This window comes from Homalodisca vitripennis, chromosome X, assembly GCF_021130785.1.
Source record: "Homalodisca vitripennis isolate AUS2020 chromosome X, UT_GWSS_2.1, whole genome shotgun sequence".
Classification (NCBI taxonomy): domain Eukaryota; kingdom Metazoa; phylum Arthropoda; class Insecta; order Hemiptera; family Cicadellidae; genus Homalodisca; species Homalodisca vitripennis.
In genome coordinates this window covers 158,691,378-158,717,408 of record NC_060215.1, presented here as the reverse complement: position 1 = coordinate 158,717,408, position 26,031 = coordinate 158,691,378, and the positions used below count along the sequence as shown (strand labels likewise).

General features: G+C 34.2%; 1 protein-coding gene across 1 annotated transcript; it reads left to right on the top strand.

Moving 5' to 3' along the window:
* Window positions 1–1,007: 1,007 nt before the first annotated feature.
* On the top strand, window positions 1,008–25,790 carry LOC124370061 (regulator of MON1-CCZ1 complex-like). Its single transcript, XM_046828379.1, has 5 exons — window positions 1,008–1,168; window positions 2,875–3,049; window positions 5,005–5,161; window positions 14,114–14,219; window positions 25,614–25,790. Exons 2-5 carry the CDS (start codon window positions 2,881–2,883, stop codon window positions 25,773–25,775), a joined length of 594 nt encoding a protein of 197 aa, XP_046684335.1. The 5' UTR covers window positions 1,008–1,168; window positions 2,875–2,880; the 3' UTR covers window positions 25,776–25,790.
* Window positions 25,791–26,031: the final 241 nt, after the last annotated feature.

The following is a 26,031-nucleotide window of genomic DNA, read 5'->3' as shown; positions in this document are numbered from 1 at the left end:
CATGTACTTATGGCCAGGGGCATTTCCGATCGGTAGCTACTATCCCGACCTCAGAATCACGTCCCAGATTGTCCAATCTTTCTGATGTTGATCACATTGGATGATCTGGCACGTGATCTGAGATCGAAAATGCTACTGGCATCAGTGCAGGCTTTGGTTGACGTCACCCCGCCTTCTAATGAAGAAAGAAATTCATCCCTCAAGATACTACCTAAATTAAACCTTAGATCGCATGAGCGTTCGTTAACTTCTTATATTTATAATACCTACGTACATTCTATAAATATATATTTACCTACTTTTATAGCCTAATAACAAATATTAGACAGGGACAAAGTGGTCTTCTCTCCGATGTGGCTTCGTTTTGGGAGAGAGAAAACAATAACCGATTCTCATAATGACATGTAATTTATGAAAATTACATGTTTTTTTTGACTTACTATGAAGTAAGTCAAATGAAGTCTGTGCTTTCTAATAATGTAGCTTTTTTGGTCCCCAGTAAGAAAAACCCTTTCAAAAATAGTGGCCTCCGGATAATACCAGAGTACCAAAAAATACATCCAAACAGTTTTTATTTGTCTAAACAAAACTACTTGATTTGATTAGCTTGCCATTATAGAGAAACATCGTGCAGTTGCAAGGCAACCAATTCTTTATTATATGTCTAAAGAAAACATAAAGACTTGTAACAAAAAAACCACAGGTTTAAAAAGAGCTGTTCTTTTCAGAGATGTAAGTTTTACTCTCTCAAAAAGAATTCCCTTTGGTATGATTCTTGGAAATATAGGTTTATCCTTCTTGCAACTTTGCAGCTGGTGCTAATATTGACTACTTTATAGTGTCAAGGTGCATCCTTTGGTACTTAAATACGCCATCAAAGCAGAGATTACAGAAAGATTCAAAATGAGTCGCTGGCTAGTAGGAGGGTTAAAACCATTTGTCACATAGACAGCATGCTATGGTATAAGATTCTTGGTTTTATCTGTCGTTGGTGGAGTCCATTTACACTTAATCTCTGTTGCAGGAGTTCATAAACTTTGAGAATGGCAAGCAGTCAGCCGAGTACAGCCAGAATTGCAAGAGCAGAAGTGCCAAGATTCTCGGGTTCATCTGGGTGTCTGCATCAGAGATAATCTATGTCACAGACCAGGGGGTGGAACTGTACCAGGTTAGTCTCTTATAATATAATTCATTCATAACAATCTCACCAATGAGAGAGATCCATGGAAATCAATATATATATATAATATATATATATATATATATATATATATATATATCTATAATATATACATATTATAAGTTAAGGCCTGGATATATTCCAAACTGATTGAGATATCGATACACAATCTTCACCACACTTTTTAAAATACTTTTTTGGAGGATAAAAAATTCCCCTCCTCCCTTTTTTAAAAGACAACTTCTATACAACCTTCCTAGCGAAAATTACGGGCATATAACCCCTTACATTCACATAAAATCAAGTTTATTGCGATTGATCACATACATTGTAACGCCTCTTAGAAAAAAAACACTTGTTACGAAAACTATGCACACCACAAAAATTAGATACTACGTAAAGGGATAAGCTGGGCACTTCAAAGTCATTGTGTTGATATGCGCAAGATGTTGGCATTGTCCCTACAGATTTTGTTTTGTTGTCATTAGCCCATAACTTTTGCTAGGAACGTTGTAAAGTTGTCTTTGTGTTGATGCACATCTTACGAAATAAAAATGATGTGGTACTGGTTGAGGAGGCCACATAAAATAACATTTTAATCATCCTCTGGTATATACGTATATATGGATTATGTTAGCCATTACAGCCAGTGACGATGCATGTCTGACGAAATAAAGATGATGTGGTACTAGCTGAGGAGGCCACATAAAATAACATTTTAATCATCCTCTGGTATATATGTATATATGGATTATGTTTGCCATTACAGCCAGTGACGATGCATGTCTGACGAAATAAAGATGATGTGGTACTGGCTGAGGAGGCCACATAAAATAACATTTTAATCATCCTCTGGTATATATGTATATATGGATTATGTTAGCCATTACAGCCAGTGACGATGCATGTCTGACGAAATAAAGATGATGTGGTACTGGCTGAGGAGGCCACATAAAATAACATTTTAATCATCCTCTGGTATATACGTATATATGGATTATGTTAGTCATTACAGCTAGTGACGATGCATGTCTGACGAAATAAAAATGATATGGTACTAGCAGAGGGGCAGCAAACAATAACCTTTTAATCATTCTCTGGTATATACCTTTGTTTGATTTTAGTGCAAAAGGAACATAATTGCATATTCTTTCGGTCTGATAGCAGAGATGTACCTTTACACTTTAGTTCCCTGTGATTGGTTAAACCGTTACTAATTAGGCGAGACCCTGGTGCTTTACAGTCTCTCAGCTTAGGCTGGTGATTCTCCTTGTAAGATTTTTCACAATCTTGGAGCTTTATCTACAAGGCTTGATAACGACATAAGATTTATTCCTCCTACCATCAAAAACATGTCTTACTTTTATTGTTACAAGAAACAGAAAACGGTTTCTCTAACCTATTTTATTTGTGTTGTAAACACAGTATTTGTAAACCATACTGCTTCTCTTCAAGAGCTCAGTTTAACAAAAAAAATTAACTATTTACGGATGAATTTAAATTGGGATATTTTAAGTTGTGAGATGGAACAGTGCTCCTTATAGTGTAGTCAGTAAACATGCTTAGAACCATCAGACACAAAAGAAAGAAAAATAACCCACGATGCATAGATATGAACAAACTCTATTCTTTGTAAATATTCAGTGTTGGTAGTCACATAATATCTATAAATGTAATAACAGCAAGTGTGATAGGTGGAGATGGGCAAGAGTGTGGTGAAGATGACGAAATCCTTGGCGATGAATGTGAACTGGTTCCTGTTTTGCCGCCGGACCAGCATTCTACTGCTGTCTTCGGGCACTGTGGGGAATACCATCCAGCCAATCTTCCTCAAGCAGGGCAATCTGCACAAGCTCAGTCGTTTTGAAAGTAAGCACAACCTCTGTACCTCTGTGGAATTAGTGACCTCATCTTCAGTATTGGCAGTGGAGTGATGTTGAGCCAGGGAGTGTTAATATTTTGGGGTCTATGATCATTACTGCTATTCTGGAGTGCATGTATTGATGACTTCTGCACCAGATTGTCAAGCAATGAGCCATTATTGATCATAGTCAGCATGTTCTATAGGCACATTGGCTGTAGACTCTTACTGTACTGCCATTCTTTGCAATGCTTAGACTCCACCAGAAGGAGGCTGAATGTAATTTTGTTCTTTTAAAAACCTGTAATTATAATTTTTTTTAACTTATTACGATCATTGTAACTAACCCAACAGGGATCACTTCTAGCTGGTTTATACCTTCCAGTTGAACCTACCACTGGGCACAGCAGAAACCGATGTGTCACTTTAATCTGGGCAACCTTATGGATATCCAGGACCCCCATCACTAACCGTAAATGTCGAGATTCTGGGGTGCAAGGGCAATTCGATAGGTTTAGTCTACTGCGGGAGATGACTGTTTTGTGGGGTTCGTTCCATAACTATCAGAGGTTCTTGCTAGCCTCAACAAGGGTGTGCCACCCCCTGCCTGCTTTGACTGGAGAGGCTGGTTCAGAGCTGGGCTCCCCTTCTGGGGGGACATGACTTTGAGATTAGTGCCCTAACTTCCTCACGGATCTTGATAGGAGGCAGCCCCTACTTCCTAACCTTACCCATCCTAAATATCCTGTCACTCCTCCGAAAGCAGCACAAAGGTTCTTACAGGACTAAGTGCAATTTATAAGCTTCTTGTCCTAAGAGAAAAAAAGAAAGCAAATCATTGTAACAAAGGTGTTTTGAGTCATCCCTCAAATGTTGGTATCCCATGCACTAGAGGTTTCCGAGATACAAAAAAAATTGTTAGTACTTAAATTCAATTAGTTTTTAATAAAAATTGATATTATATTTGTGATTTGTTTCAATGAATCATAGTTTATTGTAAAATAACCTAAGTATTTTTTCAAGATATTCACAATAAAGTAGCCTATTTGTTTAGCTTATCGGCTCTCTTAACTCAAAAATTCAAATCTAGTCTTAATTTCTTAACATTTTAACAAAATATTTTCTCGAGATTTTTAGTTTATGGTATTTTTATTGCTATCTACTAGGCTAAAAGTGGTGCAATTTAATAAAAATCTTAAGAGCACTTTTTGAAGAAAATAAGTTTTTTTATGACAAAAACCTTTTTTGTAAAATCTATTATTAATAAATTTTAAAAAGTTTTAAACACTTCAAAAAGTACACCATAACCATTAAAAAGAAGTTTGAGTTATTCAAAAGTGGGCCTTTTCTGCCATATTTCACCAAATTTATACTATCCATTGGGTTTGAACGGTATTAAAAAAAATAAATTTAGTATTATATAACATTTTGTAGAGATTTTTTTAGATGTGTAAATGATGAAAATTGTATAGCTGTTTGAGGAACGTTTGGTTATATAAAACCAAACTCTAGGAGATATACTCAAGTTATACCTATAGGCCAAATTCCATGAATAAAACCACAAAGAGGTTTCTGACCATGAACGATGGATGCACAAAGGCAGAAACCCTCTTTCACAAAACCCTTTTTTACAACTCAATGTACACTAAAATGAATACTTCCACTAAAATCACAAAATTGATTTTCTTCATGAGTACAATATCTCTATCTAAATTGAAGAAAGGATAAATAAATCTTCAATAACAATATTTTAGTCTGTACTGAACCATGGACAATCAGTCTCAATGTCATTAATGAGAGGGACAATTTGATTTACAATGGTCTGGTTGGTTGTTTGAGATCTGCTTTAGACTTGTCAGTTTATTTTGATTTTTGAGCAGTATTGATTTACATAATACTTTAAAATTTACAACTATTATACATTTATCTATAAAAAATTATACAATTATTTCTCTACTTTTAGTTGAACCAACTGGCGCTCCCAAGACTCAAAAGTTGACTCTCGAGGAAAGAGATGCAATGATCGGTATCATCTACGGACAACCAAGAGTTCTTGTGCTTCGACACCAAAGCTCCAAGAGTAATCAAGGGGCAGAAGTTGTTATTTATACAATAAAAAAGTAAGTTACCAGGTATGTGCATCTTTTATATTCTCATGTGTTGTTTTGTTGTTTAAGTTTATTCGTCACAAATATGTTTATATACTGTTAAAACAAGTATTTCAGTTTTGTGTAGTTTGAACAGTACTATTTCTTAAAGTTTAACATAATATTAGAATAAAGAACAGATAACTGTGTAATAGGGAAAGTTAATCCAATATTTTTATCCCAACATCCTATGTATCTCTTTCATTTCAAGCATGTAGAAACATAAACATTTACATTGGCAGCTTTCAATAGTTTCTCACAGCATTAGGAAATTAACAACGGATCACCACAGAGTTGCACCTCAGTTACATTGGCAGCTTTCAATAGTTTCACAGCATTAGGAAATTAACAACGGATCACCACAGAGTTGCACCTCAGTTACATTGGCAGCGTTCAATAGTTTCACAGCATTAGGAAATTAACAACGGATCACCACAGAGTTGCACCTCAGTTACATTAGCAGCTTTCAATAGTTTCACAGCATTAGGAAATTAACAACAGATCACCACAGAGTTGCACCTCAGTTACATTGGCAGCGTTCAATAGTTTCACAGCATTAGGAAATTAACAACGGATCACCACAGAGTTGCACCTCAGTTACATTGGCAGCTTTCAATAGTTTCACAGCATTAGGAAATTAACAACGGATCACCACAGAGTTGCACCTCAGTTACATTAGCAGCTTTCAATAGTTTCACAGCATTAGGAAATTAACAACAGATCACCACAGAGTTGCACCTCAGTTACATTAGCAGCTTTCAATAGTTTCACAGCATTAGGAAATTAACAACAGATCACCACAGAGTTGCACCTCAGTTACATTGGCAGCGTTCAATAGTTTCACAGCATTAGGAAATTAACAACGGATCACCACAGAGTTGCACCTCAGTTACATTGGCAGCGTTCAATAGTTTCACAGCATTAGGAAATTAACAACGGATCACCACAGAGTTGCACCTCAGTTACATTGGCAGCTTTCAATAGTTTCACAGCATTAGGAAATTAACAACGGATCACCACAGAGTTGCACCTCAGTTACATTGGCAGCTTTCAATAGTTTCACAGCATTAGGAAATCAACAACGGATCACCACCGAGTTGCACCTCAGTTACATTGGCAGCTTTCAATAGTTTCACAGCATTAGGAAATCAACAACGGATCACCACCGAGTTGCACCTCAGTTACATTGGCAGCTTTCAATAGTTTCACAGCATTAGGAAATCAACAACGGATCACCACCGAGTTGCACCTCAGTTACATTGGCAGCTTTCAATAGTTTCACAGCATTAGGAAATTAACAACGGATCACCACAGAGTTGCACCTCAGTTACATTGGCAGCTTTCAATAGTTTCACAGCATTAGGAAATCAACAACGGATCACCACAGAGTTGCACCTCAGTTACATTGGCAGCTTTCAATAGTTTCACAGCATTAGGAAATTAACAACGGATCACCACAGAGTTGCACCTCAGTTACATTGGCAGCTTTCAATAGTTTTCACAGCATTAGGAAATTAACAACGGATCACCACAGAGTTGCACCTCAGTTACATTGGCAGCTTTCAATAGTTTCACAGCATTAGGAAATTAACAACGGATCACCACAGAGTTGCACCTCAGTTACATTGGCAGCTTTCAATAGTTTCACAGCATTAGGAAATCAACAACGGATCACCACAGAGTTGCACCTCAGTTACATTGGCAGCTTTCAATAGTTTCACAGCATTAGGAAATTAACAACGGATCACCACAGAGTTGCACCTCAGTTACATTGGCAGCTTTCAATAGTTTCACAGCATTAGGAAATCAACAACGGATCACCACCGAGTTGCACCTCAGTTACATTGGCAGCTTTCAATAGTTTCACAGCATTAGGAAATTAACAACGGATCACCACAGAGTTGCACCTCAGAATCCTTGGACCTGCATCATTAGAGTTTCATAGGTAAATAGGTAATGCACTGTTAAATTGTTTTTGCACGAAGGTTATTTGTGATGTGTGTTTAGTTATGTCTAAGAAAGCATCTGAAATATCTTTAACGAAATAATAATATGTAGTCGAAGAAAATATTTTATTCAACATTAAATGTCTTTAGTATTGAATGTTGAATGAAGTATTTGTATTAAATATATATTTATTAATTTGTTTAACTGAATTTAATTAAGTTTTCAAGAGATTTGTTATAGATACTATTAAAAGGGACTAACACTGAAATAGTTTAGTATATGTTGATATAAATACAAGTATATGTACTTTTTTGTATAATTCAAATGCAAATATCTACAAAAAGGTATTCCGCTGCTATATTTCCCCAGAAAAATTCCACGCAATGTACCCTGGTTCAGTCCGTCCTCCTCTGTAATGCGCAACACATAAATTCTACCCCTCACCCCAGATAAATATTCTATTTAGGTTACCCTTTTCTATACAAATAGGGCATTCAATTTTTCTATATACAGTAATATTCAAAGAGAACATCGGTTAGTATTGTCGTGAGCCCTGAAACAAATAATACAAACATCTCTTTATTTTTAAATATTCTCTACACTAACACTTTTTTACATATTCAAAGGGAGCACACGGAAACTCTTTCAACTAATTATACAATTAAATTATAGTCTTTAATTTTCATTATTATTGCAAATGCAATATTCAAAGTAAGTCAACGTATTTAGGTATCTTTCTTTCTTTAATCCTTTTGAATATCAGAAGAAGCTCATTCACTGAATCAGTTAATGTGAAACCTCTTCTGTTTATTTTTTTTGTTATACATACATTATATTTCATGTCAGTTCTAAATATTAACTTGTAATCTGTATTACAATTTACCAGGATTTTTTGACTGATGAAAGTAACATAATATAAATATGTACAAGATGTAAATTATAAAAACGTTTAAAACACTGACGAAATTATTTACAGAGACGTACAGTGTTTTAAAATCCTTTCTTTGTGCTATTTATGTAGAAAATTAATATTAATTATTTTCTTTTACTAGCATGAGTGAGCCTTTTGAATATTCTTAACCTTTTAAGTGCCGGGTTTATTTGCAGCGCACAGAGCTGCTTCATAGTCAGCATACCTGTAGCGTGTTTATCGTCTACCATGATCAACTATAGCAACATCTTCATTTACCAAACTGATGCCAAAATCTCCTGATTTGTCACGTAAGATCGTGGTTAATAAATTGAGTCCACCAGTCGACATCATTCTCACAAAAGTTACACACTGCTGAATGCCTAACTTACAACAACACATCTGGACAAATATAAAATTAATAAAAAGTTTTAACCATTATTTCAAATAATTCCAGCTATATCGATTGAACAACAATAAAAATAAAAACAATTACAGTAGCAACTTTAAAGACGCAATAAAAAAAACGACAAAACAACAACGTTCTGTTTATATCATTCAGGTAAAACATCAACATATGCTCTTGTGATAGTTTCTTAGTTGACTATCAGAGTGTAGTAGCAATTAAACATTACTGTTGTGGATTTTTAGTAGTTCAATTAAACACTACTAGAGGCCAGTGTGTTTCGTCTTGCAGCTGTCAGGCATCGTGAAGTGAAGTAGCACTTTGACACGTGTTGGCAGTTAAGGGGTTAAGATCACTGCAGTTTTGGATTGATTAAGTTCACTAATAACATACCGAATTTTACCCTGAGCATTTATTTTTGTGGTATGTTAATTCTACAAACTTAAAGCTGACACACCATACCAAATACCTAGATTTACAAATGTTTCAACCATTTTTTAAGTTCAATTTCTCAATGGTATTAGCCATTTAGATGTAATACAATGAATTTTCGATTAAAAACAAAAATTGAATCTCATTTTAAATTACAAAACATTTAGTCATAGTCCTTTAAATACATTCCCCGCAGAAAATAAGGAAACAATTTTAGGTATTTCAAGTAGTACAACGAGATATCTTTCCACATTAAGGGAATGCCTTAAGGGAGTTTTCTCGTAGGACACACTGATAATGTTGTCACAAATATATAGAAAGGAGAGAACTTGACCCCCAACGCAGTAAAGAAGAAGTCATTTAAAAGGGAACTGCTAATACTACATCAAAATTGTACAAGAGGTAAGGAACAAAGTAGACAGATTATCTCATCTACTTCAAGACATTCAACCTGACATAGTCATCTTGAGTGAGCATGGTCTGAAGTCTGAACTCTTAGAGAATACTAAACTCCCAGAATACTCCCTCAAAGCACACTTTTGCAGGAAAGAAACCAGAAAAGGAGGGGTTGCAATATATGTGAAAGACTCACTTCAACAAAAAACAGAGCCACTGGAGATATCGCATCATTGCAAGGAACTCGTATGTGAGGTGGCAATGCTCAGAATAGCGGTCGGAAAACAACACCTTTACGTCTCTGGCATATATAGATCTCCAAGCGAAAAGTTGAATGAAGCCTTAGACATTCTTTCTAACATCATTGAAGAAACTAAGGCTGAAAACCACTCAATAATCATTATGGGTGATATAAACGTAAACAGCCTAGTGTCAAATAATGAATCACGAAAACTTGAAGAAACACTGGCCAGCCATAACATGATGAGATTGCCTCTACCCCCAACCAGAATCACTTACAACTCCACCTCCTCCATAGACTGTATATGCTCAAACCTATCTGCATCCAACATCAATGCCACAGTAATACACACAGGCTTGTCAGACCACACCGCACAATTGAGTAAAATATCTCTTGAAGCACAGAAAACAGAAACCTCTAGTCTTATTCAACGACAAATGAAAAAGGACAATCTTGACACTCTAAAAACTTTACTGCACAATGAGGACTGGGCTGGAGTATTTGGAGCCCAAAATGCTGAAGACGCATACAATGCCTTCTTAAATACTCTGGCAATATACATTGATGCAGCTTGCCCTAAAAAGAAAACCAGAAATAAGAAGAAAACAAATTTTAACCATAAAGACGGTGAAGCTCTTACACTGAAAGAAACTTATCTTCAATGCCTTAGAAAGTACCAGACTACAGGAAGTGACCTGCATAAAACAGACACAGCCCTTGCTAAGAAAAACTATGACCTTAGACTAAAAATGCTAAAACGCCAGGCATCATCTAACTGTATAAACAGAGCTGACAATAAATCAAAAGCAATCTGGCAAATAGTAAACAGTGAAAGGAAGAGTGCAGAACAAGGCAAAGAGCAGCTGAAACTGAAGATAAATGGAAAAGAAACAACCAATCCAAATGAAATCGCTGAACATTTCAATGAATTCTTCACCAAAGTTGCACAGAAAACGTTGGACATCAATAATCAGCACCAAAAAGGTCAACAGCTAACACTCCATGTAGCAAATTGTAGGCTCAGCCAACTTCACAACACCACTACAGAAGAAGTACAAATTATGATTAAAAGCATGAAGTCTAAAACCTCAGCAGGGCTTGATGAAGTATCATCAAAGTTACTTAAACACTGCAGTGAAGCCCTTACAACCCCCTTGGTCAGCATCATAAATAAGTCACTATCATCGGGACTCTTTCCATCCGCCTTGAAAGTTGCAAAAGTATATCCTAAGCATAAAAGTAACTGCCAAAAGACACCTAGCAACTATAGACCAATTTCACTGATCTCCACCTTTTCCAAAGTAATAGAAAAAGTTGTATTAAAGAGACTGATGGACTACCTTAAACAACAAAACTTGCTAACTAATAGTCAGCATGGGTTTGTGAAAAGCAGATCCACAACAACTGCAATTGCTGAGCTGGCAGAGTTCATTTGCGATCAACTGGAAGCAGGAAAGCTTGTGACTGGCATAATGCTTGACTTCAGCAAAGCCTTTGACTGCCTAGGACACAACCTCATCCTGCAAAAACTTCAAAGCCTGGGTATTAGTGGCTCTGCTTACAGGTGGTTTAAAAGCTATTTGGAAGAACGCACCCAAGTGGTGGAGATAAGACATCATAGCAAAGGGATAATACAAAACATCAGATCCAAACCGTTACCTGTAAGCCGAGGAGTTCCACAAGGATCAGTCCTAGGCCCTGTACTGTTTATCTTATTTACCAATGACATGCCTCATCTCTTAAATGCCTACTGTTCTACTTTTATTTATTTATTTATTTATCAACGGTCAGTGCCATTTACACAAATGTACAAACAAGCAACTAGTACATACAAAAGTACAAATTACAACATAAGTTAACAACAATATTTACTAGATAGCTTCAAGATGTATATAAATAATTTCCAACAAATAATTATTTTAAATACACAAATAGTAACAACAAAGAGTATAAACTAAGCAACAATCAATAAATACTCTCTAACAACAATTGACTTCAACCAACCCAAGAACAATACTGATATGTAGGTATATAAATGCTATTAACTACAATGGGACCAACTAGCATTTGATTTAAATACATTTTAAATGCTATGCCTAAGAACAAAAAGAAGATAAGACTAGAAAAAGAATAAGTATAAAATTTCCTGAATAATCACGAGTGCAATATGTTTTCCCTGAAGGTAGTGGGTGAAGAGCCAAAGAAGTCGGCCCGTGCTGAAACAGAGTTCCCATGTCTCAGTAAAACGAGGGATGATACTGTGGTAGCCGTAGCTGGTTAGCTGATGTGTCTTTCCAAAGAGGTCTCTCGACCTGGTGCCTCCGACTGGAACACGCAGATCTACCATGCCGAGGAGATCGGGGCAGTCGATACTACCATTTAGCAGTCTGTGCAGGAACATCAGGTCCAGATACCTTCTTCTTGACTCCAGCCGGGGCAGTCCAAGAGCATCCCTTAGCGTTGTCACCGGAACCTCCCTATAGTTTAAATCCCAGCCGGACTCCAACTGTCTTCAAAAATCTTATCTGAATTCTTTCCAGTAGGTCACAATGGTTTTTCTGGAAAGGAGCCCACACCACGGACGCATACTCCAGATGTGGTCTGACCAGCGAGATGAAGAGATGTCTCAATGAGGGAACAGAAAGACCATCACGTGAGGCTCTTATGACAAATCCAAGGGAAGCGTTGGCTTTTTTAGAAATATGTTTGCAAGTGCTCCCGAGGGTCAAGATTAGGTACCATTATTATTCCAAGGTCCTTTGCACTCTCCACTCGCTTCAGATGGGCACCTCCAATAGTATAACCATACTCAAGAGCTGACCGAGAACGTGCAAATGTCATCACAAAACATTTGTCCGGATTCAAGTCCATGTCATTCAACACACACCATTCTACAAGACCATCCAAGTTACTTTGCAATCTACGGCAATCATCAGGACCAGTTATCTCAACAAAGACCTTAGCATCATCTGCAAACAACAAGAAATTAGTTGAAAGCCTGTCGCCCTGTACTTTAATGTATGCCGACGATACTACTCTTCTGCTCACTGGGAGCTCTGCAGAAGAGCTAGCAATTGACTCATATACTGCACTAAATATGGCATACCAGTACTGCCACTCAAACGACCTAGTAGTCAATATGACCAAGACCAAACAACTAGCATTCGGTAGAAGACGAGATGAAATTGCAGCCCTACCGGAAGTTGACATGCAACCCAAGGCAACATTTCTTGGCGTAACAATTGACGAAACTCTTTCATGGACTCAGCATGTTGACAACCTTTGCAGGAAACTAAACACCAGCCTCTTTGTTATCAAAAGAATTTACCACATTAGTGATTTAATCACTGCAAAGACAACTTATTATGCCCTTTTTGAATCACATCTGAGGTACAGCATTGCTATATGGGGAGGCACCACAGTCACTAACCTACAGAGACTTCTCCTGATACAGAAGAAAGTAATAAGAACTCTTAAAGGCCTAGGACCCAAGGAAAGCTGTCGTGAAGGTTTCAAGGATCTTCGCATCTTGACAGTTGTGGCCCTCTACATCCAGGAAGTGATTATGTTTGCCGACATGAATGAACTCCCTCGGGGAACAGATGTACACCAGTACAACACTCGACATGCTGACAACTACATCTTGCCAGCACACCATCTATCACTGTACGGGAGGAAGCCATCGTACATGGGACGCAAGCTCTACAACCTGCTGCCAACCGAGATAAAGGCTCAGAAGGGCAAGAAACTGAAGATGGCACTGAATAGATGGCTGGTGACCAGGCCATTCTACACGCTGGAAGAATATTTACAAGACACGTGACCATCTTAGACATCAAGACTGCTCAATTCAACTTATTTATTTTGTAAATTTTAAACTTTAACATTGTATTATTGACGCCAATACATTTCTCTATGAAATTTTGTAAATAAAGAGATTTTGACTTAAATATTACTGCAAGGACTAAGAAGACTGAAACCATCGTTCTCAACAGGCGTAGAATGACACTAGCATTTTCTTCACTGTAAAAAAAACAACTCAGCCACTGAGATCGTGTCTTGGGTCTAGCTAAGAAGACTGAAACCATCGTTCTCAACAGGCGTAGAATGGCACTAGCATTTTCTTCACTGTAAAAAAAACAACTCAGCCACTGAGATCGTGTCTTGGGTCTAGCTAAGAAGACTGAAACCATCGTTCTCAACAGGCGTAGAATGACACTAGCATTTTCTTCACTGTAAAAAAACAACTCAGCCACTGAGATCGTGTCTTGGGTCTAGCTAAGAAGACTGAAACCATCGTTCTCAACAGGCGTAGAATGGCACTAGCATTTTCTTCACTGTAAAAAAACAACTCAGCCACTGAGATCGTATCTTGGGTCTAAATTCAGTATCATGATGTAAAAGTAGTAGTTATTACTATTATTTTTCGCTTCAGTATTTGGTTATTTAATTTTTTTTAATAATTATTTTATTTAATAACCTGACTGTGCCCAATTTGGTATTCAAAGGTAGTTATTATATTTTACTGAGGTTTGTCTTAATTGCAATGAAATTGAGCGTAGTTGAATTTACTCAAAGCTATGCATATTTCAGGATGTCAACGGTGAAAAAAACTCACGTTCTAAAACTGGGAAGAAGTGGACGATTCGCTCTGAGTGTCGTTGACAACTTGATCTTTGTACACCATCAAGCCTCAAAAGTGAGTTACTCGGTACATGTTTCATAGCACCTCAGTTAACGTAATTAGAGCTCAATTTTCTAGGGAAGTTGTTACTATAAATATAACAAATTAAGGCTTTAAAAGCACGAGAATAATTGGATTTATTGAACAAAAAACACAAATTATTGCTGTTGCTTTTCAACCAATCGTGTTCTTGTGTGTGCCATAAGTTCATAAATTTCTTTCCTACTTATAAGAGTATTTTAGTGATTTATTTTACTTCAAGTGTTTTTTAATTAAAAAATTTGTATTGATTACAATGCATTCACTTCAAATGTCACACATATGTGTACTATATATTTTATAGAACAATTATTTTTACATTGATTAAGTTTAGTTCATTTACTAAATGTTTTAAGAACAGTTTATTATTTAGATTAGTGTCATGAGTCAGAGTCATTTGAGGTTTATTTGGAAAGTAAAGATACAAGTAAGGATGGGTTGATTCCGATACTTGAATACTTAATGGTATCAAGATATTGACGATTCTCAATAGCACTTAAAATACTTTTTGCAAGCCCCGATATTTTATTAATGTATCTTTATTCTGTAATAACTAAAGTATTTACAACACTCAATGTCCTGTATAAAGAACTGTCGTTGGAAGTAGCCTATATTCCATTCAAGTACCATATTAATGGTTGTTTATGATGTAGTTGTTTTAATCTCAGACCCATTCTTAAACTCAACATTTCTCTTTTTAAAAGAGAAAAGCAAAATTTGTTTCATCACTAGTGTTTTAAAATAAAACTGTTAAAAGTGGACTATTAACATTTATAACCGTTGTTGAGTTATCATGTAAATAAAACAATTATGGCGTAAGTTATAACTTAACGATTTAAATTTTTAAATGAACGATTTTAAAGATTAGACGAATTTTGACATAAATAATTATTTTCTAGTGTTTCCTTTTATTATATCACGACTAATAATTACAGTTGCAATACCCATAATAATTAATTATTAAAATTTATTTATTTTTATTATTTAATTTAAAAAAACATTTACAATCCTGTTAACAAAGGTTTACCAGTAAATATATTTTGTTGTGAAAACATTGTCTGTTCAATGTGAGTCAAAGATAATGGATCGTAGATAGGGCTTTTGTTAAGCAAGCATTCCATTGTTGTATCTTATCTACTATTTAGTTCTATGGTCCAACAACAATAGATGGATAATAGACAATAGATTTTTATTTATCAGTCAATACATTGTGTACATAGGCAATTGTCATAGATATAATATAAAGTCATACGGTTTTCATCAGTCCAGCTCCACAATTTGTTAATATCACTAAACATTTTTTTAAATAAAACAAAGTTAACCAGTTCTTAATATAAAGATTCAGTAAGAAGTTTGAAACATTGTTGACTATAAACTATCAGAACTACTATTACAATTCAAAACTTTTTATGTAAACCCTGTTTTATGTGAAAGGGCCATAAAAAAATTAATTTACCGAATAGTATGCTTTCATTAACAAAGTTTTTTTTAACTTCCTTTAAAAACCTTTTGCTGTACACCAATTCTTTGTTACATTTCCATATTTTATTTATTATTTTAAAACTCATATAATTTATGGATGTTTCATATTATTTTATATGCTGTTTTCTCTGTATAAAATTATGTCTGGTATTATGTTTATTGGCGTTTGTATCACGAGAAAAATTATTTTTATGTTGTGTGCAATATTTGCATAACAGGTAATAATAATGGTAAAATAAATTTGATAAAGTCATGATTTTTGAATTCTGAAAAAACTTCCTGTGATGATCAGTGGGGGTTTTTTTTGTTAATAATTCTTACAGTTCTTTTTTGTATTAAGAATATTCTGTTATTGTACCTTAATGATGATACACTTTATAAAATGCGTAGTTTCCAGTTAGTTCCAGATGTTATTTTTTGTCAAAGATTACTCTCTAGCAGGAGTTTCTATTGAGTTGGAACCGGTGTAAATTTCAATAGACACACTCATTGTTACAGCTCACTATGGTCTCAATAGTCATTAGTCTTATTGCAATTTCTAGGAGAAGTTTAGATACAAAGTCAAGTTGTGTTGGTTTTTTCTTCTCTGGTCCAACAATTCCTCTACGGAGTGGAATGGTCTGCTAGTCAGCCATCTCGTCAGGACTGTCTTTAGCTTTTTCCCTTGTAGATTCTTCATGAATAGATGATTGAATAACTTTTTGCCCATGTAAGATGGTTTCTTTTCATATTGTGTGGTATGGTGTAGAGATAGGTGGAAATTTGATATGTGGCGAGTATTATGTCTATGTATATCATAGCCTTGTTGTAGGAGTTCCATCTCAGCATACATGATTACTTCTTTGATGTATAAGCTAACTGTTTTAGTATTTTCAGGCTTAGAAGAAACTCTCTGCAGTTCTAGGGTTTAGCTCTGACATTATTCTGATTGCTCTTTTTTGAAACAGCAGCATTTGGATGAGGTTTCCTGCTGTTGTCTCCCGTCCAAACTATGAGGCCATATCTTAGATTTGACTCAAATAGTGTATGGTTGACTTGAATTTCCTAGAGAAAGTATCGATGTGATCATTCCGTTGTAGGTTGTTGTTCTATTGTTATCCCAAGAAACTTGGTATGACTTCCCAGTTGTACATATGGTTGAAGCTTCATCCTTTCTTCTTTCAAAAACAAGTTGCTTGGTTTTCCTAGTGTTTACTACCAAGTCACTTTCATCACAGTAATGGTGAGCCATGTGCAATGCGATGTAACAGTTGATGGCTACATTGTTAGAGGATGATTCAGACACTAACAGTGTTGTATCGTCAGCGTACATCAGTGGGGAACAGTCAAATCAAATCAAACCATGTTTATTGCCGTAAGACTTCTACAAATAGTGGCAATGTCTATTTGCCGCCAGATGGCCAAGTCAAAAGTACATAAAACAATGTACTATTCATAAACTAAATAAAATAAAAATCATACAGAGGTCCAACAGTAGCAGTTACAGTGACCAATATACAAGCTAGTGATTTGAGACAGTTTTTGTAATACTTTTTATTTTTTTAAGCAGGCTGCATTAAAACTAGTACTTACAAGGCATTAAAAATTGTAAAAAGCAACAAGATTGTAACAAAATGTATACAATATTTTACTAAGATCCTCTATTTTATTCATTTTCCAATTTTTTCAATCTATTCCCCCAAAGTTTCTACTTTAGATTCTAATCTAATATTATTTTCATTCAAAAAATCATTTTCGTCAAGGGGTTCCGCCTCTATTTTTGCGACAAATTTAATTTTTCATCATTATCTTTAAAATGATCTAGAAAGTTTATTTTCACTCAGACTGCTTTTTAGTTCATTTATTGAGGTGAAAAGGCAATCTGTACTCTTTGACAATCTGGGAATGAGTGGTGTTACGCTTTTCTTTACAAGTACTGGATTTCCATACTTTTATCAACCCGTTTTCATAGATTTTTTTAGGAATTTTCTCACAGCCAGCATGATACCACATATTACAGGGGCCAGTGCATTTTATCCCTGAAAACTTAACCCCAATTGTGCAATCAACCCATTTTCATAGATTTTTTAGGAATTTTCTCACAGCCAGCATGATACCACATAATACAGGGGCCAGTGCATTTTATCCCTGAAAACTTAACCCCAATTTGTGCAATCAACCCATTTTCATAGATTTTTTTAGGAATTTTCTCACAGCCAGCATGATACCACATAATACAGGGGCCAGTGCATTTTATCCCTGAAAACTTAACCCCAATTGTGCAATCAACCCATTTTCATAGATTTTTTAGGAATTTTCTCACAGCCAGCATGATACCACATAATACAGGGGCCAGTGCATTTTATCCCTGAAAACTTAACCCCAATTGTGCAATAGTCACAAGGGAATTTTGATTTATAAAGTTAATATATTTGAATATTCAATAGTCCTGGTGTATGAGAATTGTTTAAAATTGTAATTTATGTTAGTTAGTATTGTAACAAGTAAGGATGTACAGTATACTTTGTTGCTATTGAAGTCTTGTTAATCTTAACTGTTTACCTCAGACCAAGAAAGAGGTTAGTTTCTTGAGTATTTTAGAATGAGTGTTACATTCTTGTAGGCATTAAATAATTTATCCGTAGCAGAGAAGAAACTTTTTCTATTTGTATCTAGGCTACGTCCACATATTGAATCTAAAGACTTAGAGAAATATATTAAAGATAAGAAGGAAGCTGACTATATTGTGGAAAAATTAACTTCAAAGTTTCCTCAAGAATATAGTTCATTTAAAGTTGGAGTACCAAGTAGCCTCTATAATGAAATCTATCATTCAAGTTTTTGGCCTAAAAATATGTATGTTACTAAGTTTCTAACCAAGAGGCGGACACAGGCTGAATCTTTAAAACGAGCAGCTAATGATACCATTAGAAAGGACATAGGCCTAAGCCCGGACATGGTCAACATGACTGATTTGGAATGTTTGAACTTGCCTAACTTAAAAATGTTTTATATTAATATTCAAGGTTTGCATAAAAAAGTTGAACAGCTTGAAGAGATTTTAAAATCTGATAATTTTAATATTGTGTGCCTCAGTGAACATTGGTTACGGGATAATGAAGTGACTTATAATGTACCCGATGACTATTTGGTTGGTAGTGCATACTGCCGTGTGACACATATAAGAGGAGGAGTAAGTATACTTTTATCTAATAAATTTGTCACTGAGAAATTGAACGTAAATACATTTTGTGAAGAATTACATTTTGAGGTGTGTGCTATCAGGCTGATTGAATTAAATGTCATTATTATTTCTCTGTACCATTCCCTGAAGTTCTATTTATATTAAGCCAGAGATTGGAATTTAAAACAATTGATTTAAGACCTTTTTGTGTAACAGGCCTTTTTGAGGTAGCAGGTATTCTCTTGCCTAAACTTAAGTTAATAACTGTCACTCTATATCGTACGCCAGACTCTAATGTACCACAGTTTTTAAATACTCTTGATTTATTTTTATTATTTTTACATGACAAATACAATAATTTACAGTATATACAATTTCTTCAGACTTCAATATTAATGTACGACAAAAAAAAACCAGAAGTGAAGTGGTTTTTAAATATTTTAAGATCACATAACATTGTATTTGTTAAACAATGAGCCCAACTAGGGGCGAGGCTTGCCTAGACAACATTGTAACTTCAATCAGTAGAAATAAAACTAATTGTAATGTTATAGAACCACATTTATCTGATCATTCTGGTGTATTTTGCTCAATTTTTCGATATGTATGTATGTAAAAATAAGCCTAAATTTGAAAAAAAATGTATTAGAGATATGAGTGATAGAGCAATTTTTAATTTTAAGTGATGACTTACTTCAAACAAACTGGAGTATTTTAAACTGTTTTAATGATGTAGAACAAGCCTTTGATTATTTTATGGAGTTGTTGACGATTTCTTTTGAGAAAAAATTGTAAAGTTAAAGATGTTAAGGTTAAGGATAAGCAAAAGAAGGTAAAAATTAAAAATGGCTCACACCTGAGCTGAAACAAATCAATGAGTACAAATTAGCCCTCTACGATAGATATAAAATTAGCAAAAGGTACAGCCCAGGAACCAGACTACAAAAAAGATTATATCAAAGCAAAAAGATTGTTTAAAATACGAATAGATCAAGCCAAACGGTTGGAGAATGAATGTTACATAGAAAACTCTAGTAATAAGTGTAAAGCTGCTTGGGAGATAATTAAAAAAGAGTCTCATTCAACAGCCCCAGAGTTCAGAGTGTATTATAGATTCTAGTACCTTTAATGATTATTTTGTTTAATATTGTGAGTAGTTTAAATCTTAATAAGAGTAAAAGTGTAACTGATAATAAAGCTTTAAACCTAGTTAATAAAGTAAATATTATACATAAAAATATTGATACAAACCTAACTTTTAATTGGCATGAGATTAAAGCAGAAGAAGTTTTAAACTGTGTCCTAGATTAAGTAATTCAAGTAGTGTAGATATATATGGATTCTCGAATAAAACCATAAAAAATGTTATTGAAGGAATAGTAACACCTCTTACATGGTTATTTAATAAGATGTTGGAGCAAGGGATTTTTCCAAAGGCATTAAAGCTAACTAGAGTGTGTCCAATATTCAAGAAAGGGGACAAATCAAATCCCTCAAGTTACCGCCCAATCTCCTTAATACCTATACTTGGTAAAATATTTGAATTAAACATTAAACAGCAACTTCATTTTTACTTTGTCCAAAATAATGTATACTGTCAAGAACAATTTGGGTTTATTCCAGGGGGAAGTACAATCAAAGCAGTAGAGACTGTAATTGATAATATTCTAATGAGTTTTGAAGAGCGTATGACAACATCTGCTATGTTAATTGACTTAACTAAAGCCTTTGATTGTATAGATCACAAAAATTTTTAGTGGATAAGTTTCACAGTTATGGAATTAGAAATAATGAGCTTAATTTACTAAGGTCATATCTGAATGACAGAAAACAGATGGTTGTACAACGTAAATGATAAATCTAGCTTTAAGAATATTACCAGAGGTGTGCCTCAAGGCTCGATCTTAGGTCCTTTTTTATTTGTAATGGCAGTCAATGATTTCTCATTCAATGTGACATGTAAGTCAGTGTTATATGCTGACGATACTACTCTGATTAACAGCACAAAACATTTAGATGAATTAATGGACAAAGAAAATCAAACATTAAAAATGGCATTAGAATGGTTTTGAAGCAAACTCACTTGTTGTAAATAGTAATAAGACGGAAGAAAATATTTTTTCTTTAAACAATCTATTATTAGAAGAGAGTACTTCAACTGCTAAGTTATTAGGTATTTGTTTGGACAGTAAAGTTGGATTGAGCCTATCATATTGATTAACCTTTGTAAAAAACTATCTAGAATAGTTTTTTTACAAAGAATAGTCTTAGAATAGTCTTAGAAATCTTCTAAGAAAGTTAAGAAAATTATGTATCTATTGAAACATTGTTATTAGTTTATAATGCCCTTTTTCAATCGCAATTAAGATATGGTGTAACTTTATGGGGAAACAGTACTAGTGCACAAAGAGCATTCATATGGCAAAAAAAAAGCGATTAGGTCAATAAAAAATGTATCAGACAGAGAAACTTGTGTTCCTCTATTTAGAGAGTATAAAATTATGACACTGCCAAATCTTTATATTTACTGTTGTTTAGTAAGTGTAAAAGAAGTCCTCCCCAGCTTTACAATTAGGGGAACAAGTACATGGGTATAATACGAGGAGGAAGTATTTTATAGATCTTCCTCAAGTAAGATTAGAAAAAACTAGAGGTAGCCATATTTTATGAAAATTAAACTGTTTAACAAATTACCACAAAATGCATGGATTGTACCTTTAAACAATTTTAAGAGAGTATTAGAGAACTGGTTCAAGAATAATATTTATTACTCAGTCCTCAGATTTTCTTAAGCAGCGATATTACATGTTTATGCTTTTAAAATTAATATTCGTTGTGTGTCCCATTGATTTGTTAAATTATAAACCGTAATTGTTTGTTTGTATTTGTTTTATTTATTCGTTATATAGTATGTGTTTTAATTTATTAACTTATCTGTACATACAGTACATAAAATGAATATTTTTTTAAATTTTGTCTCTCAATGTATTTATTTATTCAGTTATTTATTATTTAATTTAAGTTTTTAATATTGTTGAGTTTTTAAAATTTTATCCATGTTAAAATGTGTAATAGTTATTTATTATTGTTAATTTATATAGATCTGTTGGTTGTTTGGTTATTATTGTTATTAATTGTATAGATCTATATATTTGCTGGTAGGCTGGATTGAGTAGGTAGAATCTGAGTAGTTTGTTTTTAGTTTTAGTTTAGTGTTTTAGTTTTAGAATATTTTAGTAACTTGACGAAGTCCATTGCACTATTGAATGTGTTTAAAGACCAATAAAGATCTTGAATCTTGAATCTTGAATCTTGAATCTGAATCTTGAATCTTGAAGGTAAAGTAAATGTCTTTCTGGACAAGTTAGATCAACTTCTGAGATTTTTAATCAGACTTAGGCCTAAATGTAAAGTAATAATTTGTGGAGATATTAATGCTGACTTTGATATCCGAAACACCTCAAAACCTAGTGTAAATGACTTTTTGAACTGTCTCCGGCAATATAATTTGTTTTGTGTAAATAATTTGCCTACTCGTGGAGAAGCCTGTTTGGACAATGTTATTACTGACCTCTGCCCTAAAAATTACGAGCTGCATATTTTTGAACCTTTGTTGTCAGATCATAAGGCTATTCAAATTATGGTTTGGTTGGCGGAGAATAGGCCTATCAATAAGAAGACTGATGGCCCCGGTAAAATAAATTCAAGTAGGCCTTCGATTCAATTTGCAAGAAGGTATACAACTGTGAACCTGGAGGGGTTTTAAATACTGTTTAAGTAAGGTAGACTGGAATTTTATTGCTCCTCAGAATTGTAACTTAACAGCAGAAGAAACTTTTGATTTGTTTTATAATACATTTTTAGAAATTTTTAATCAATGCCATCCAATGCAAGAGATAAAGATTAATAAACCTAATAATAGAACTAAAAAGCAAAATTTAAATTGGTATACCCCAGAGCTAGAGAACATGAAAAAGCAAATTTTGTGTTGTCATGACATTTATAATAGAACGAATAATGATAATTTACTCAACTTGCTGAGAACTCTTAGAAGGCGCTATAGACTGGCTATTAAAGAAGCAAAGAGACAGAGTAATGAAGATTACATAGAAAATTCAGTCAATAAATGTAGAGCAGCATGGACAATCATTAACAAAGCATCGGGGAAGGAAACCCTACGCAGTCGGTCCAGTAATATTCTGCCTGATGAATTCAACTCACACTGTGTGACAGCTATTGAAGAGATCAGTGCCAAAGTGAAAAGTTCTGTGAATAGTGCAAATCAATGTCTTAATAAGTTATTGCCTCCATTTGAGGAGTGTGTTTTTTGTCCTGTCACTGTAGATGATGTTCGTAAAATTGTTTTATCTCTAAAAAATTCCCATTCTAAAGATGTGTATGGATTGAGTAGTATTTTAATTAAGGCTGTTATTGATTATATAATTGAGCCTTTGACATATTCTATTAATTGTTGTGTATTGGAAGGGATTTTTCCAACATGTTTAAAATTTTCAAAAGTTGTACCTGTGTATAAAAATGGCTCACTTGATTGTCCGAATAATTATAGGCCTATCTCATGTGTACCAATCTTGTCTAAGGTAATTGAGAAATTACTTAAACATCAAATATGTATTCATTTTGAAAAATCTCAAATTATTTAGTTCTAGTCAATTTGGTTACCGCACTGATTGTTCAACGGTTAAAGCTGTAAATACTCTTGTAAATAATGTTCTCTTAGCTTTGGAAAATAATTGTTGGGCTCAGATCACACTTTGTGATCTGAGCAAAGCATTTGATTGTGTTAGACCTGATATATTGGTGAACAAATTGGAATTCTATGGGTTTCGTGCAAAGAATTTGAACATGTTAAGGTCCTATCTTGCAAATCGCAAACAGGTTGTTATGGTTAATGGAGCTTATTCCCAAGTGGCTGATATAAATATAGGTGTGCCACAGGGATCTGTGTTGGGTCCTGTTTTGTTTATTATATTTATTAATGATTTAAGTTTTAATGTCTCTAGTTTTACTACTATATATGCTGATGATACCACTTTGTTAAATAGTCACACAAATTTGCTTTACTTAAACAACTTGGTAGAGACTACAATGAATGAAACTGTTAACTGGTTTAATGTAAATGGTCTCTATTTAAACGCAGAAAAAACAAAACAAATGTTAATAACTCTTAAGAATATTAATAGGCCTATATTTGAATCTGAAGTTTTTGTTAAGTTATTGGGGATAATAGTGGACAACAGGCTATCTTGGAAACAACACATTGATTATGTATGCAAGAGATTGTCTAGGGTTATTTACTTATTGTGTAATTTAAAAAAAATAGTATCACAAAGGTATATAAAAATGGCCTACTTTGCATTTTTTGAAAGTATTATTAGATATGGTTTAATAATTTGGGGTAATGGTACAGGCATTGATCAGGTGCTAGTAATCCAAAAGAAGGCTGTGAGAATTTTAGCGGATGCACCTGTGTTAGATCATTGTAAACCTTTGTTTGTAAATATTGGTGTTTTAACTGTTATAAATCTGTATATTTATGAGGTATTAGTAGATGTAAGAAAAAAGTCACACATGGCTTTGAAAAGAAATGATGTTCATCACTATAATACAAGAAATAAAGATAAGTTAAATGTAGATAGAGCTAGATTAGGTAAAACCATGAATTACCATACAACCTTAGGCATTAAAATGTTCAATTTGTTACCTTATGCTGTTCAAACTTTACCATGTCAAGTTTTTAATAATAAATTGTATTCTTGGCTAAAAAATAGACCTTTCTATAATATTAATGAATATTTTAGCTGTGAGATCGTTCATAAGGATTTTTAACTTTAGATTAGGCTAGTAATTTAAGCCTTAATATTTGACGAAGCCTATTGTAATTTTATTGAAAATTATTAATGGCCAATAAATTGTCTATTGTCTATAGTAATGTAGTAAGGTACGGTATTTATTGCAGCGAACTGTGTGAGTGAGGTGGGTCAGTGGTGTCAGATGGAATGTGCTGGGCTGTCAATGTCAGTAGTTGTTGACACTAATGGACCTTCATTGCCGCCATATGTTCACTTATGTATTACTTATAACTTTTTTTAAGTATAATATGAATACTTGAAAAGCATTCATATTGTATGCAAATAAGTTTTATAAAGAAAAAGAATCTTTTTGTATAAGCTATTGAAGTCTTGTTAATCTTAACTGTTTACCTCAGACCAAGAAAGAGGTTAGTTTCTTGAGTATTTTAGAATGAGTGTTACATTCTTGTAGTCAAATTATTAATCTTAGTGTGGCAATATAAATGGACTTACAGAAACCAGATAAGCTTGCACACAAGTGAGTAATTATATGTTGGGGAATAACACAGTTAAGTGCACTTATACTGGAAGCCACTTCGCATAGAGTGTAGTCACTCTGCCACTTTTTAGTAAAAAATTTTAAAAAGTTCTGGCACGACTGAAGCATTTCCTCTCCTAGCATTTCCGTTCCTTACGGTATTCTATTATTTTGGCTTCCTTCCGTGATCGGAAGTATTGTATCTTTACTTTCCATCATGCCTCATAGATGTTTAATAATACTGCACAACAGCAGATCAAAACACAAAATAAAAATAATTTGTTTGAAAGATAATGTACAAAATTGTTGGACTAGGTAAGAAAGATGTATTGTAGCCGTTTACTATAAATGTAGCATTATACTGTGAATGTGTGCAGACGTCTCTCATGTTCGACATTGAACTGGAAGCAGAATGTGATGGCTCTATATTCTATCACTCTCGCCTGTCATGCCTCCTCAACCCATCAAGGGCGACACCGCAGATCTCTGTATCCTTTCTTCACATTCTTTTCATGCTAATAATAGCTGATGCACTGTAAAATGCTGTTCATTGGTATTATTCTGCTCGCCAAATAATCTGTGTGGCTGGAAAGTAAATTCGCTTATGTGTTTAAGAAGTCACAGTTTAAGAACAAACGCTCAGGAAATAATTTACATTATAGGGAAATTAAAAAAATAAAAAGTCGTCAGGTTATGACCAATTTAATGTTATTTTGTTAAAAAATATAGCGATTAATATTGCGCCAATACTTGCTTATATAGTAAATTTAAGTTTTAGCAGTGGAATATTTCTGG

Coding starts and splice junctions, on each gene's coding strand:
- LOC124370061 (XM_046828379.1), top strand. CDS start 2,881: ATGGGCAAGAGTGTGGTGAAGATGACGAAATCCTTGGCGATGAATGTG. Junction 5,162..14,113: donor GTTATTTATACAATAAAAAA/GTAAGTTACCAG, acceptor TGCATATTTCAG/GATGTCAACGGTGAAAAAAA. Junction 14,220..25,613: donor TACACCATCAAGCCTCAAAA/GTGAGTTACTCG, acceptor GAATGTGTGCAG/ACGTCTCTCATGTTCGACAT.